The 17,143-nt window shown below is 43.2% G+C and overlaps 1 protein-coding gene across 1 annotated transcript in view; it reads right to left on the minus strand.

Annotated features, from left to right (window-relative positions):
- PTK2 (protein tyrosine kinase 2) overlaps window positions 1–17,143 on the minus strand; it is a 714,868-nt gene that overhangs the window by 406,004 nt on the left and 291,721 nt on the right. The window contains 2 exon segments of the mRNA XM_030219604.1: window positions 3,690–3,787; window positions 5,954–5,974. Coding sequence (XP_030075464.1) covers window positions 3,690–3,787; window positions 5,954–5,974 — 119 coding nt within the window.

Raw genomic sequence — 17,143 nt, forward strand, 5'->3', positions numbered from 1 at the left:
TCAAAGGAAATACTTGCATTTGTGCCTAGCTTTGGTAACCATGAAAAAGAAACTCTATTAATCTAGAGGCTATAACTGGTGAACAGTTTAACTCTCATCAATTGGCTCTGACATGCCCCTAACAGGATAATAAAGGACAACATATGATTTGCCCATTTGGCACCAGTAATTTCTGGTATAGCCACAGTGACCACTTCTAGAATCAGGATATTTGTATTGAAAATTGATAAGGCCGGAGAAATAGTTTAAAAAATAATCTTGAAAAGGAGTCCGTCCTAAATATGTGTGTGGCAAGTTTTCAGAACTTTGCACTCTCATCTGCACCCTTTGTATGTCATTCATATAAGTCATTCTTGGACTCTAGGTGACAATGTTCAGTTGGAGCCCAGGCCTTACAAAGATTCTTTACCCAATGCTTTGGATCTGTGCTGCCAGAGGTCCCCTACGCTGATGGACATCACCTACCCTGATGGACACCTGAGTGTCGAGCTCCTTTTCACTAGCTTTGGGGCTAAGGGGTAGTTCACCAAGTTATCATATTGAATCATGGGAGGTTGTAAGAAAACAGGCCTTTCACTGGTAGATGTATAGAGTAGTTGTCTAGGGGGGAGAACTGCCAATGGGGCAGTTGCCATGAGAGAGGGCAGGGAGGATGAGGACCAGGATGAACTGTTTTACTTGTTGTAAGCTGTTACAAAGTTTCTGTTTGCTTTGTGGACAAGAAACACAAAAGAAAAGTACAGAAAATCCCAAACAAGTGATAAAACAGTGGAGACAAATAACAAATGGATGCTTCAGTATCTTTAATGATAAACCTCCACTAGACTCAACATCAATCATGTTTTGGCTGTAGATTACTTGTATTATAAACAGTTCTGGGGAATGCAGATGTGCTCCTAAAACAAAAATTCAAAATGTTACACTACAATCTAGTTGGTCTGACTGGGTTTTTGGATTGGTTAAAAAAGATCATCAAGTGATCAGGAGTCTCTTTACAAACTTGGAAGACACTGCGGCCATGCTAAGCAAGGGAGCAAGCTGAAATTTGGCCAGATGAATATAAAGGTAATTGGGTCTGAAGGATATCATTTAAACTGAAATGTGGAATATGCGGCATGCATGCGTTTACTTTATAGGGGAGTGCATTGAAACAGCGAAAGGCGAAACACGTGTCTGCACTTATCCCCTCTAGACTATATGAAGAATGCATAAGATAAGTACTAGTGAATATTTATAAGAAGTTTTGTGACACTCAATGTAGATTAAGAAACATTTATGAAAAAGTACACAAATATAAAATAATTGCTTGGACTGATGATAATATAAGGTGTTCCACCTCGTCCAATATTTTATGGGAGCTCATCTCTGATGGTCCATTGCATTATAAGGAGGAGATTTAGATCACAAAACTCAGAGGCTGAGTCAGAGAGGCGGGGCTCAGGCCAGGAAGTGGATAAATGCCCTGGGGTAGATCAGAAAAGCCCCGAGGGAAGAGGTCATCAAGAGCGAGACCCTAAGTACAGAGGTCTCCTAGAGGACTGAGAGTAAGGTGTTGGCTGGGCTGCAGTACTGGTGGGTGAGGAGTGGGGGGAGAGATCCAGGCAAGCAAGGACTGTCTTTATTTTGAAGGTTTGCACCCAGGGATAGTAACCACCCAAGGGTTATAAGAGAAGACTGCAAAGGTAAAGAGTGCATTTCTTTATTTCAGAAGATTCAAACTTGAGTGCCCTGACTAGGAGACAGACCTGGATTTATCCAAAAAGTGACAAACTATGATATAGAAGCTAACAAGTTAGGACTGCTAACTAGAGGAAAAACCATTGTTAATATGATTGTTGCCATGTTAAGGCCTGAGTCTGTTAGAGAACAGACTGCTATTTTGTTTGCCTGTTAAAACTACTACTACTACTATTTAGCATTTTTATAGCGCTACAAGGCTTACGCAGCGCTGCACAAACATAGAAGAAAGACAGTCCCTGCTCAAAGAGCTTACAATCTAATACAATACAGCTTCCTTTTGATTTACACTGTTTGCCAGCCACACTGCCACAAGCAGTCATAACCAGAAATCTTTAGAGATATAATATCCTCAATTTTGTTGTTTGTTTTTTAATAAGCTCTAACATCTTAATTGCCTTTTTAGTAGCCATAGTACACTGGGCTGAAAATTTCCATATAATCAAACAATGTTTCCAAGATAATTTTTTTGGCTAGTAACTCTCAACCGAATCTAGCATGTTGTACCTGAGTTGGGATTATTTTTCTATATCTGCATCACTTTGTATTTATTAAATTTCATCTGCCATTTAGATGTCCAGTGTCTTGCTTTCAAAAGATCGTTCTGCATATCCCCACAATCATCTGGTGATATAGATTTTGAATAATTTTATGTCATCTGCAAAACTGATCCTATTTCCAGATCATTTATGAATACGTTAAAAACTGCACAGTTCTTCGTACAGACCCTCAGAGCACTTCACTACCGACATTTTCCCACATGGATAAAAAAACACATTAAATCATCAGCACATTTCCATCCTGCTCTCCTCTAAGATAGCCAGAAACCATCCTATAAACAGAGCAAAGAGGAGGGGTGGGGGGCTCCAGACTAGGGTCTATGAAGCAAACAGAAATCAAGGAAAATCCAGAAAGCCAAACAATCTTGCCCAATGGCAAGTAAGTCAAATGACTGGTCACTGATGAGAATACAGAGATATTTCTAGGATTCTGTAGCCACAATAACCACATTTAATTCTGATATATGTGGTTTGTAATTGGGAACATAAAATTAGTTTTTGTGTATGGACCAGGATCGTGGCATTTGTAATGGCTAGGGATATAGAAATCCTTGTTCCACATTCCCTTTATCCTTTTACAGCAGTAGCAACAATTGTGGAGCGAGCCAGCAGCTGCATAAGTGGTGGAATTAGCAGTTAGCCTGTAACAGGAGCAGTGGCAGAGAGAATAGTACTATAGTGAAATTAGCAGAGGGCTGAGAAGAGCAGCAGTGCAGCAGCAATATAGTAAGGAACTATACTGGTGGCAGAGATGAGGAAGTAAGCCAGGGAGTTAGGCCACAGGAGAGAGAGAGAGAGAAAAAGATTGGTTAGACTGGAGGACAGAGAGAAACTGGTAGGTCAAGTTGAAGGGCAGAAAGATACTAATAGGGACAGGCGGGGAGAAAGAGAAAAATGTGGGGATACTCTGCAGCAAAAGAGCAACTGATGGGGAAAAAGTTGGGGAAAGAGAAGGGGCACGGGTAGGAACTGGCTGGCGAGGAAGCAGAGAGATTGATGGGGACTGGCCAAGGAAAGGGAGGGGGAGACAAAGATTGGTGATTGGTTTGGGGGGATGGAGGTAAAGTCTAGTAGAGAAAGGAAAGAGTACAGTTGGGTTAAATCAAGGGTCCCCACAATATCTGCTGGTCGAGAAGGTGTCCTCGTGGCTGAAAAGACTGGGAATACGATCTATTAGAACAACCAACTAATAAATAAATATCATAGCAGGATCACAATGAAAAGTGGAAGTAGTAAAAACGTACTGACATTTGACAAAGTGTCTATATTTGCTGAAGTTTTTAGACACATACTTGTATAATATTTACTTCTGAGAATACAGATTTTACAAATTTTACTTATATTTCCCAAAGGCAATAGGTCCTGCTAGTGTATCACAAAATTGTTACTTACAGGACTCATGTAAACTCCTTGATGTACATCTCCAAACTGTCCTTCACCAATGCAGCGTCCCAGTTCAATTCTGTCCCTCTGAATCTCATAATCCCTGGCTGCAAAAACAACATGTCAAAAAGTTGCTAATGAAAAATATTTCATGGAAAAATTAAAAGGTGTTAAACTGAAAATGAAACCCACTCTAATATCTGAGACATGACCAAGAGATTGATACTTACTGTATATCAACCCACAAATACCATCAAGGCAGTGAAATCCTCTACAGCAAAGTAAAGGAACGTTTACTGAAGATAAAATTCGAAATAATGACCTAAATCATTAGTTTAAGCCTACTGTTCCACAGCTTTTACCAAATCAATACAAACTGGTTGAGTGACAGAAGTGCTAAGCATTTTCCCCATAAACACAAAATGGTAGAAACCCTTTGGTATATCAAGCCCTTAATGAATATTATTTCATCTCTAATTTAATTATGTAGATTCAAAAGAAAAAAATAACTTAATTAAGCAAATCATGTATTTGGATTGAAACCCAGAAATGATGTGGTGATAAGATTCCATACCCAACATGCTATATGCATTCATTCCATGCTATTACCGACATGTTACATAGACCAGCAGCAACTACTGTTCATCAACAAGAGGCTGATGTAACTAAGTGCACTAATATTGGATGATGACATGTTAATAAGGTGTTTATTATGTATACTACCAGTCAGCGCTAATGGCACACTAATGAGGCAGAAGCCAATTCCATGCATTAATGCATCTGAAGCATTTTCCAAGTATTTTTACTACATGTACAATGCATCTTTTTCTCTCACTAGCATGGATTTAGCAATAAAATTCTTACAAGTTAGTTTACATAAGTTAAAAGCATCGTAACCAGGGAAACGCTGTCCAGTCCAGCCATGCTCATACATCTTTCTTCCACAGTCCCGTCCGTTTTGAACGGAAACAAATTAGGCCACAGTTTTATTAATTGCTCTGAGGGGAACCTAAACAGCGTTCCGTAGCCCAGCATTGAGCACAGATAGCAAGGAGAAGGGATGTAGTGTCCCTCCCTCTCTCTTTTTTCTTTGGCCTGCCTAATTCAACCAAGGTCATGGATAGTGAGATGTCTAATTTGGCCCTTGCTTTTTGGATAGCCCACCCCATTCAAGCAATGTCACATGACTTCTAGGGGCAAATACATCTATATGCTGAAGCTACTGATCTGATATTGTGCTGGGACATTGCAACTCAGGTGGCAGGCAACCTTCAGCTATGTTATGATTATCCCAGGGATTGTAACTTCACCCCTCTAAATCCAACCCCCCCCCCCCCCCCCGGGCTAGGTTATCCCACTTTCACAAACTGACAGTTCACAACTGGGAGAAATAAAGATTACAGTCAATGGTGAACAACAATGAATAATTAATGTAACCTAATTCAGACAAAATTGCTATACACTACTAGGTTAATGTAAAAGGAAGATGAGGAGTGAGTGAAGATGATGCTAAGCAAATGATGGAGGCAGGAGGAAGGGACCAAGGTTTGTGGCTGCAGCCACTTATAAATTACTTACATCCAATTAGAGGGGCCTAACTTCCCCATGAAGTTACTCATTATGCTGATTGCTAGGATGGCACAAGATTGGTAAGGAAGATGTCTACTCCCAGAAAGGGCCTCCATCCTCCAACATTTGGCCCACTGGTAGACTTGTACCTCCCTTTCCATTGCAGCCAGAAACTGGGGATGCAGCATAAAAAGCAGCAACATCTATGTCCTTACAGCTAACCCCAACTGCCAATATTGAAGATGGAAACAGCTTGGGCATGTGTAAGTACTGTGGTTATGAAGAAACAGAGAAAATGAAAGCAAATAAGACCATATAGTCTACCCATCCATACCATCTCCCATTGCTTTCTCTCCCTTAGAAATCCTATGTAGTTATCACAAGCATTCCTGAATTCAGATAGTCTTCATCTCCATCATCTCCACTGGTAGGCTGTCCAACTAATTCACCCTTTCTGTGAAGTAGTATTTACCTTGCAGAAACTAGCTGTGTGTGCTCGAAGTCTAACAAATCTTTTAAGGCATGTTCATGCTTGCAAAAGTGTTAATGCACTTTAGTACATCAGCCCCTTAGTCATGATGTTAAACTCTTCTTTAAACAATAGAGTATTTTACTCAAAAACAATAAAATTTAGACACTTCAAATATGTAAATGTTCTGAAGTGCAAACATACAAATAAGGTTATTAAAAATGAATGGTGTTACCTTCATCTAATCCATAGTTTTCTGCATTGCATTTAAAAGAAAAGTTAAAACTGACTTAATATTAATAATCTGCTTAACTGTGTGAACATTGAATCCATTTGTGAACATCTTAAACATTACAACTACAGCTATAAAAAATAAATGACATTTCCTTATAAAGGTTTGAATCAAAATAGGTTTGTCAGCAGATAATAAACCATTTATCACTATTTTCTTCTACAGAAATACTCAAAATGGATTTCTACAGTAATTTACAGTGAAAGTCTCAAAATACTTTATTCAAATTCATTATTAATCTAATAATAGCTATACATGCCTATAAAAATGCCTCAAATTATTCCTAAGTTATTAAGGCAGCTAGTCACCTACTGTATATACTCGACTACAAGTCAACATCATGCATGTCGAAGGTAGTTTTGTAACTAAAAATAAACAAAAACACTGTGACCACAGTATAAGTCCTCCAGCTCTCCCTCCTTCCTGCCTGTGGAGTCCTAAATTGCTCCCTCCCCGTCAGTATCAGCGTAGACTTAATTTGCAATGAAAAAAGTATAACAGCAACGCTTTCACTGGCATCCCAGTTACTTAGAAAAATAGCTTATCACACCGACCTTAGGTCATATGGGTTCAGTGTTTCAACCCCCAACCCCCCTCGATGCGTACCAAGAAAGTTAGATTGAGAATGGGTGACGGCATGAGCCTATCTGGCCCATTATGTGAGCTGAAGCTAGTACGCAGAGCTTGCTGGTATTTTAGTTCACTCAAAATAATAGCAAACACTATTGAAAACAGCAGAAGATTTATTAGAAATAATGGGTTCATCTGTAAAGTCTAAAGCTGTCCCAGTTGGGTAGGAGGTGCCTTTAAAGGTGGAGGATAAACTATTAAAAAAAAAAAACTTGACAGCTTTTTTATTTGAAAGCTTCCCATATCTAGAAATATATCATGAAATAAATTGAATATCACTAAAACAGATTAAAAATTATTATAGCTGGTAGAAACAGCAATAATAAACTCTGTATTTTGTGCTATTTTTTCTACACCGTACTATAGAATACAGTAATACATAGCCAAATTTAAGTGAGAATATCCTGTTTCCTGATGGGTTCATCATAACTGCTGTTGTAATCTGCCTTGGGAAGCCTGGTGTTATAAAGATGGAATATACTGAAATTAAATGGAAATAAAATTAAAAACTCTCCTTTCATTGGGGCACATGGAATCACATCTTCACTTCATTTCATTTGTAGAAGTATACATTTTAGATACATAAATGGATTATTTTGTTTTGAGCATGTTTCAGGGACATGTGGTTTTATAAATTTAAAAAAAATTTTGTTTCAAGCAGACCTCGTTTGTTTAAAAATAACTAAATGGGCTATAAGACCCTAATGCAGTACATTGGTTTTCTTATATTATTTTTCTTATGCTGACTTATACTGTGCCAAAACTATTCTCTCTTTTATCTGGTAAATAATAAAAATGGATCACTGTGAACACTATCCACCCTAAAAGGTTGTTGTGGGGGCTGTACATGAAGAATTGTGATATTGCACAAATGTGTGTTTTTGTTCCTAGTCATTCATCCAATAATCTTTTTAAGAAAGCCAGTTACTCATTTAACTTATTGGTGGAACATAGCATAGTATGTTCACATTTTCAATATGGTAATACTAGAGCCCAGCTAAGGAGCAGGTTATCTTGAGTTAGTCTTCACTGGACCAAACTTGCTTTCCTTGAGCCATCAGCATCCAGTTGGATAGACAGTGCCTTAAAAAGTGGAGGATGGGAAAATTAGGTTCTTACCTTGGTAATTTTCTTTCCTTTAGTCACAACAGATGAATCCATTAACTGATGGATTATGTCCACCTACCAGCAGGTGGAGATAGAGAACACTGAAAAACCATAATGCTCTATGGACGGCTAGCTCCATCTGCCTTCAGTATTCAAAACTTCCAAAGCAGAGTGTATCCTCAAAGTAGAATAACATGAACTTTCCTCACAGCAAACGAATGCCCCAGAACAGGAGCAATAATCACACAAAGGAGGGACGATCTCAACCTCCTGTAACAGAACAGAAATCCTGACGACTGTTTTCCAACTTCTCCCAATGAGGGAACATGTCTGTAGGAAACAACTGAACAAATAGACAGGGAGGGATCATGGATTCATCTGCTGTGACTAAAGAAAAGAAAATTACCAAGGTAAGAATCTAATTTTCCCTTCCTTGTCATCAGCAGCAGATGAATCCATTAACTGATGGGATGTACAAAAGCACTCCCTAGTTAGGGGGGGAATCTGTCACTCACCGAGCAAGCACTTGCGCTCCAAACTGTGCGTCCCGCTTCGCTGCAACATCCAGCCTGTAATGCCGGACGAAGGATAGCTTAGAAGCCCAAGTAGCCGCACTACAGATCTCATGAAGAGAGAGTACTGTTTCAGCCCACGAAGAGGAAATCGCTCTTGTGGAATGCACTTTAAATGCATCAGGCGGAGACCGCCCTGACAGCAGATACGCAGAAAAATGACTTCCTTGAGCCAACGGGCTATAGTGGCCTTAGACGCTATAGTGGTCTTCGAGGACCTGACAACAAGACAAAAAGGTGATCAGAGGTCCTGAAGTCATTTGACATTTATAGATACTGCAATAGAGCCCTGCGAACATCCAGAAGATGTAACTGCCCAAACAATTCCGGAAACTCCTCCCTAGCAAAGGAGGGCAGATAAATGGGCTGGTTTAGGTGAAACGCTGAAATCACTTTAGGCAAGAAGGAAGGCACTGTACGTACCGTTACTCTGGACTCTGAGAATTGCAGAAAGGGGTCTCGATAGGACAGAGCCTGGAGCTCAGACACACGTCTCGCCGAAGTTATGGCCACCAAAAAGTGGTCACACCCTTCTCAGACGCTCGCCTCAGCGGCTCGAAGGGTGAACACTGGAGCGCCTTCAACACCAGACCCAGGTTCCAAGCCAGACACGGCAGCCGCACTGGAGGGCGAAGCCAGAGCGCCCCTCTTAGAAATTAGGCAACATCCGGATGAGCGGCTGGGGAAAGGCCAGAGACCTTCCCTCGAAAGCATGCTAATGCTGCCACTTGCACTTGCAGGGAATTGTAGGCCAAGCCTTTTTGTAGACCAGTATTGGCGAGACTGTAGCCCTCGTGGGTGTGATCATCTTTGAAACACTGGCGTCAGATCCGAGCATAAAGAACGGAAGTGGAACGCTTGCGGGCCTGCAAGAGAGTGGAGATGACTTTGTTAGAATAGCCTTTGTCTCTCAATTGCGCCCTCTCAAGAGCCATGCCGTAAGACCAAAGCGGCAGGGATCCTCCATGGTCACCAGACCCTGCATCAACAGGTTCGGTACCAGAGGCAAAGGAAGAGGGGCCTCCACCAGCATCCGCCGAAGGTCCGCGTACCACGGCCGCCTGGGCTAATCCAGAGCAATGAGAATCACCACTCCTTGGTGTAGCCGAATTCGCAGGAGGACTCGCCCTACCAAGGGACAAGGAGGGAACACATACAGGAGGCCCGGAGGCCAGGGTAGAGCCAAGGCATCCAACCCCACCGAGTGAAAATCTCTCAGTCTGCTGAAAAAGCACGGGACTTTGGCATTTGTGCTTGACGCCATTAGATCCACTATGGGCGTTCCACATTTGGCACAGATCTGAAGAAACACTTTGTCTGCCAGTTCCCACTCCGCTGGGTCCATTTGATGCCTGCTTAGAAAATCGGCTTCCACTTTGCTCTGATCTGCTATGTGAGCTGCTGACAGAAGCTGCAGATGTAGCTCGGCCCAGTGGCAAATCTGAGCGGCCTCCGCGGCCAGTGCTCTGCACTGAGTGCCGCCCTGTCGATTTATGTAGGCCACAGCTGTCGTGTTGTCTGACAGAACTCTGACAGCTAGCCCCTCCAGATTCTTGTGAAAGGCCAGAAGAGCCTTAAATATCGCTCTAGGTTCCAAACGATTGATGGACCACCCCGATTCCGCGGGTGTCCACAGGCCCTGGGCATAGCTTCTCTTGCAATGTGCTCCTCAGCCGACCAGGCTGGCATTGGTTATCACCAGGCACCAAGAGGGAAGCGCTAGCGGCATTCCTCGCAGCAGCATGCTGTCAGAGAGCCACCACTCCATACTGAGCCGGGCCGCAGGGAGCCACTTGAGTCTGCGTTGATAATCCTGGGACATTGGAGACCATCGTTGAAGCAGGGCAATCTGCAGAGGGCTCAATTGTGCTCTCGCCCATGACACTACCTCCAAAGTGGCCGACATCGACCCCAGCAGCTGGACAAAGTCGCAAGCTCGCGGGCGAGGCATCCGCAGGAGCAGACGGACCTGATTCTGAAGCTCGCACCGCCTTTGGTCTGGTAGAAAGACAAACCCCGAGGCCGTGTTGAACCACACCCCCAAATATTCGAGAGATTGAGAGGGGGTGAGGTGACTTTTGGCTACATTGACGACCCAGCCCAGAGATTGCAGTACTGCGACCACTCTGGCTGTGGCCAGATGACTTCTGTCTGCCGAATCCAATCTGATGAGACAGTCGTCGAGGTACGGGTGAACCCGGATACCCTGTCGCCTGAGAAAAGCAGCTACTACCACCATAGCCTTGGAAAAGGTGCGGGGAGCTGTGGCGAGGCCAGAAGGCAAGGCCCAAAACTGGAAATGTTTTCCCAACACTGCAAACCGGAGAAACCGTTGATGCAGGGGCCAAATAGGAATGTGCAAGTAAGCTTCTTTTAGGTCCAGAGATGTGAGAAATTCTCCTGGCTGTACCGTCGCAATGACGGAGCACAGGGTTTCCATGCGAAAATGTCGCACTCTTAGAGCCTCGTTGACTGACCATAAGTCGAGGATCGGTCGGAAACACCTGCCTTTTCGAGGCACCATAAAGTAAACGGAGTAGCGACCACAGTCACGTTCGGCGGGAGGCACAGGGATCACCGCTCCAAGGTGCAACAAGACTTATAAGGTCTCCTCCACCACCGCCCGTTTGATGGCAGTACCGCATCGGGACTCCACAAACACGTCTCTCACCGGGGCGCTGAATTCTAATTGGTAACCTTCTCTGATCAGGTCCATGACCCAGTGATCGGAGGTAATCTTGGCCCATTCCTCGAGAAAGAGGGAAAGACGTCCTCCTACTACAGGAATCGAAGAATGGACCGGCGCCCTGTCATTGAGGGGGCCGCCCCTGAACTCCAGGCCTTGAACTAGCCGCTGCGGAACGCTTGTCCGAGCAAAAGGAGTTCCTCTGCTGAAAACGGGCACGCTGAGAAACCCCAGCAGAGTGCCCCGGGCAATACCTGTGAGCTTCACGGAAGCGAGGTCTGGAAGAGAAGGGCCACACAGAACCCTTGGAAGAAGGCCTCGGCCTATCCTCGGGACAGTCCCTGCTCAAAGAGCTTACAATCTAATGGAAAAGCTTGACATTTGTTCAAGAGAAAGGAGGCAGAAAAAGTTACTGGCACCCAACACTCCAGTCTTCCAAAGCAGGTCCTGGACTGGACTAACAGGATTCAAGGAAAAGAAATTAACAGATATGAATAAATTTCATCTTCCCTTTCATACTGCTAGATCAGACCACACAAATGGGATATACCAGAATAGTCCCTTAAAATGTGGGAGAAAACCAGTGCTTTTTTTGTGCCGGTACACGACGATACGGCGTACCGGCACCTTTTTCCTGAGGTCCGCTCACTTGCAAAATCTTTTACCGGAAGTTATGATTCTCCTCTCTCCCCTGCCCTCCCCTCTTCATGTCACGGCGAACTGGAAGTGAAGGCAGCGCAGCAGTGCTCACTGAGGCAGGCAGGCTCTGCTGAAGTTGCTTGAAAGAATACAACCAGTGCTATATATGTCTTTGGTGTGGGAAGAACTCCTCATTCAGGGTGAGCTTGAACAACATTCAAATTAAAGAGAACAGGTTTGGAGGGAGGTGTGCAAGTGAGACTGGGGAGAAATAAAAAATAAATAGTGTAATTGAAATAGTGTAATTGTTAAAATCTGTAAGTGGTTCAAAGATTTTTTTTTTTTTTTGAGCATGTACACCGAGAGGAGGGCATGACTGCAATGACGTGTGCATAATTATCAGGTAACCTGGGACATCTACAGCTAAAAACCATTTCATTGGCTGATGGTTTCAACAGTAGTTTCAAAGAGGAAGTTTAGCTGACATAGTGTTGAAGAGCTGGTAAGTGAAAATCTGATTGGATTCTTTTGTGTTTGTTTTTATATAAAACATTCTTCTTGGATAGGAAGAGTCTGTGATATGTGAAAATACATTTTGCTTTAATGAAATTGCTAAACTTTAGAGTCAGAGACTTATCAATGAGGGATACATACAGTGCTATTTTTGTGCTGGCACCTTTTCCTGAGGTCCGACTAACTTGCCCGCTCCCTTCTGTTCCTGCTCTCGCGCTCCAAAATCTTTTACCCGAAGTCGCGATTCTCCTCTCTCCCCTGCCCTCCCCTCCATGTCCAGCAATTCTCTCTCCCCTCCCCTCCATGTCCAGCATGTCGCCTCCCTCCCCTGCCCTCCCCTCTCCAAGTTGCGGTGAACCGGAAGTGAAGGCAGCGCAGCAGTGCTCACTGAGGCAGGCACGCAGGCAGGTTCGTCTCCTCTCGCGTCACTTCTCTTTCACAGTGCATCCCGCCCTTGAAGGCGGGTAGAGAGGAGAAATGCTGGTCTTGGATGGAGGAGAGGGGAGAGAGAATTATTGCTTTATATGGATACAGGGGAGGGAAGAGAGAGGAGAAATGCTGAACACGGATGGAGGGGATGAGAGAGGAGAAGTGCTGGACATGGATGGAGGTGAGGAAAGAAAAAAGAAGAAGATGCACACGGATGGAGATGAGGGAAAGGGAAGAGAGAAGAAAAATTGCACATGAATGGAGAAAATACTACTACTACTACTATTTAGCATTTCTATAGCGCTACAAGGCGTACGCAGCGCTGCACAAACATAGAAGAAACACAGTCCATGCTCAAAGAGCTTACAATCTAATAGACAAAAAAATAAATAAAGTAAGCAAATCAAATCAATTAATGTGAACGGGAAGGAAGAGAGGAGGGTAGGTGGAGGCGAGGGGTTACAAGTGGTTACAAGTCAAAAGCAATGTTAAAGAGGTGGGCTTTCAGTCTAGATTAAAAGGTGGCCAAGGATGGGGCAAGACGTAGGGGCTCAGGAAGTTTATTCCAGGCGTAGGGTGCAGCGAGACAGAAGGCGCGAAGTCTGGAGTTGGCAGTAGTGGAGAAGGGAACAGATAAGAAGGATTTATCCATGGAGCGGAGTGCACGGGAAGGGGTGTAGGGAAGGACGAGTGTGGAGAGATATTGGGGAGCAGCAGAGTGAGTACATTTATAGGTTAGTAGAAGAAGTTTGAACAGGATGCGAAAACGGATAGGGAGCCAGTGAAGGGTCTTGAGGAGAGGGGTAGTATGATTAAAGCGACCCTGGCGGAAGATGAGACGGGCAGCAGAGTTTTGAACCGACTGGAGAGGGGAGAGGTGACTAAGCGGGAAGCCAGCAAGAAGCAGATTGCAGTAGTCTAAACAAGAGGTGACAAGGGTGTGGATGAGGGTTTTGGTAGAGTGCTCGGAAAGAAAGGGGCGGATTTTACGGATGTTGTAAAGAAAGAAACGACAGGTCTTGGCAATCTGCTGGATATGAGCAGAGAAGGAGAGAGAAGAGTCAAAGATGACCCCAAGGTTTCGAGCTGAGGAGACAGGGAGAATGAGAGAGCCATCAACAGAAATAGAAAACGGGGGGGAGCGTGGAGGTGGGTTTGGGGGGGAAAATGAGAAGCTCGGTTTTGGTCATATTTAATTTCAGGTGGCGTTGAGACATCCAGACAGCAATGTCAGACAAGCACGCTGAAACTTTGGTTTGGATGCAAGGTGAGATATCAGGGGTAGAAAGGTAGATTTGGGAGTCATCAGCACAGAGATGGTAGGAAAAGCCATGGGATGAGATTAATGAACCAAGGGAAGAAATGTAGATAGAAAAGAGGAGGGGACCAAGAACAGAACCCTGAGGTACGCCGACAGGCAGAGGGATAGAAGCAGAAGAGGATCCACCAGAGTGAGCACTAAAGGTGCGGAGGGAGAGGTAGGAAGAGAACCAGGAAAGGACAGAGCCCTGGAATCCAAGTGAGGGCAGGGTATCGAGAAGTATGCTGTGATCGACAGTGTCAAAAGCAGCGGAAAGATCAAGAAGAATGAGGATGGAATATTGACCTCTGGATTTAGCCAGTAATAGGTAATAGTAATAGGCAAAAGCTCGATCCACGTTATACCTCCTCCAGTCAATTCCACGGAGGAGGACACAGCTTTTACTTATGGATGTAGGGCAAGAAATGAAGAAGAAAGGAAGAAAGGAGGAAAGTAAAGAAATAAATGGAAAGGAAGCCCTGGAAACGGAGTTAAGAGAACAGATAGAGAGCAGCAGAATCAGAGACTCGGACCAATATGGATAGAAAAACAAAGTCATCGGACAACAAAGGTGGAAAAAGTCATTTTATTTTCATTTTAGTGTTTGGAATATGTCCAATTTGAGAATTTACATCTGCTGTCTTATTTTGCACTGGGTATACTGGAGCTGTAACAGCTTACAGAACTTATTTATAATGAAAAAAAAAATCACATTATTTTTTTTCTCCTGTACTAATATAATATTTTCAAGGATGTCTGTTTATATGCGCCATGGCTGGTATAAGGGGTGTGGCTAATGTGGGGCAGAGCCATATGTGGTAACCCCGCCTATGAGTACCGGCACCTTTTTTTCTACAAAAAAAGCACTGGAGAAAACAATGCCTCTTATAATACAGCTCTGCCAAAGGAGTATCTCCTCTAGCCAGAACATCAATTTTGTAATGCTTCACCAAAGGAGTGCAGTCGTGACCAGATCGATTCCTTATAAATATCTTCTGGACAAACTGCTCTGGCTTCTGCCTGGGACACAGCTTGAGACCTAGTGGAATGAGCCTTCAGAACATTTGGTACCACCTTACCCCAAACTATTTAAACCATTTCAATGGCAGTCTTTATCCAGAATGCTGTGAAGGCCTTAGAGGCCATCTCTCATCTTCGCAACCCCTGAAAGAGCCTAAAGAGTCTATTTGACTTCCAGAAGGGATTAGTGACCTACAGATACCTCAGCAAGACTCTTCAGATGTCCAGTTTGAGCATTTTATACAAGGAGCCTGAATCCCACCTCTCCAAAAAGGTCAGAAGGGCGAAACCACATTAGGCAAAATAGAAAGAACTAGACAGATCAAGATGGAAACCTCCGAGAATGAAAGGTATAGATCTTTATAGAAAAAGCCAAGAATTTGGAAACTCATCTAGCAGAATGAATTGCCACCAAAACAGCAGATTTGAGGGTAAGGTTTTTTATATCTTGGCTCTTTTCAGAGGCAGATCTATCAAGACATTGAGAGCAAGATTCAGACCTCATTGTGGGAGGACCACCTAAGTGGGGGATGCATGTGCTTTACTCCATGCAGAAACCTCACTACTTCAGACTGGCCAGCCAGGGAAATACCCAGAACATTGCCCTTAAAACAAAAAAGGGCTACTCAATTTTCCCCAAACGAAATATATTTCCGCAAGAGAAATGTTTCATAAATTTCTTAAAGAAATATTCAAATCCAAGAACAATCTCTTCCTCCATTACAGAGAATATATTACATTACTGATAAAAAGAGCTTACAATAAAATTCTTTACAACCAGTTTCCACTCAATAAGTTCCATCAGAGACGCTGGATTTAACAGGATTCCTTGAACAATCCAAAGAGGAAATTAAAACTAGAGCAACAGTAGTTATTATGTTTGTATTTTTGCAAGATAAAGAATCATTGCTCCGTTTGTATTTCAAAAATATTCAACCAGAATTTCTGGGTGGTAAAGTCCTGATCTTCCCAGATATTTCTTGTTGGACGCAACAAAGGAGAAAGAAATTCTTGGAATTAAAACAGAGTGTCCTGGGGGTTGGTGCTTCTTTCCAACTGAGATTCCCCTGTAAATGTTTGATTTTCTTTAAAGAACATAGATACATTTTCTATGAGCCAGAACAGTTGAATAATTTCTTAGATACAAGACAGCAAGAAGGCATGACAAATAGATAGGCTGGACTGTTTAAGAATAGGATAACCGCCTACTCAACTTGATTTGATTTATATTTCTTTGTAATGTTCCAACTTCCTTTGGTAAAGCCTTGGATTCTCTCATACTTGTGGACTACAAAAAACGATGTAATTTTCCTTGAAATTTATATTGATTATTGTTAATTGATCTACATTTGTGGATTTATTTGAAGTTGGTGTATCTTTCAAAGATTTATTGGTCTTTGTATATATGAAAATTAATAAATAAATTAAACATAAAACAAAAATGGGCTGCTACCTGAACCTTAGAAGAATTAAGGGCCAACCCCTGCTCCAAACATAACTGCAAAAAGGTCAGAATAGAGTGTAGCTAAACCTTCCGAGAAGAGGACAGCCCTTGATCAATGCACCTTTGATCAAAAACCTTCCAAACCCAAATACGGACCAAGAAGGAGTTCCAACAGAAGGATCAATGACCAGACAAAAGCAACACTTGCTCCATCAACATCTTCTTTCAAGAGCATGCTGGAAGCCAGAAGGGATCCGGATCTTCCATCACCACCAGATGCTGAAGTGTGTCATCAAGAAGCTGTGATAAATGCCTCATGGACACCTGCACTGTATCGTCCTGCAGAGCCACTGGCAATGAAGCTTGTTGTTGCTGGGACGGGGCCAGCAACGCCATTTTTTTGGCGCTGCGCTGCCTCTTTCCCCAGCCGTGGAGTTTTCATCGGCATCCTGCAGGAACCCCGGCACTGCACCAGCAACCACCACTTGCGTGCAGGAATCCCACTGTGAAGCTAAACCATCAAGATTTTGTCGGTTAAGTAATTATGAATGAAGGATGGGGAGCTGAGCCATCAAGCGTCCGCTCAGGCTAACACTATCACATGACCCCCCAGGAATTATTTTTTTTGAGGGGGCATGTCAGTGGCAGAGAGTGGGTGTTTCTTCGCTAACCAGATAACGAATCTACATTATCGCACGCTAACTAGTTAGTGCATGGATAACACAAGAGTCCTTACTGCCTGCAAAAATAGGAAGTGGTGCTACCTTGGTATTTTTGCAAAAAATGGCCATGT

The sequence above is a fragment of the Microcaecilia unicolor genome, chromosome 1, assembly GCF_901765095.1.
Source record: "Microcaecilia unicolor chromosome 1, aMicUni1.1, whole genome shotgun sequence".
Classification (NCBI taxonomy): Eukaryota; Metazoa; Chordata; class Amphibia; order Gymnophiona; family Siphonopidae; genus Microcaecilia; species Microcaecilia unicolor.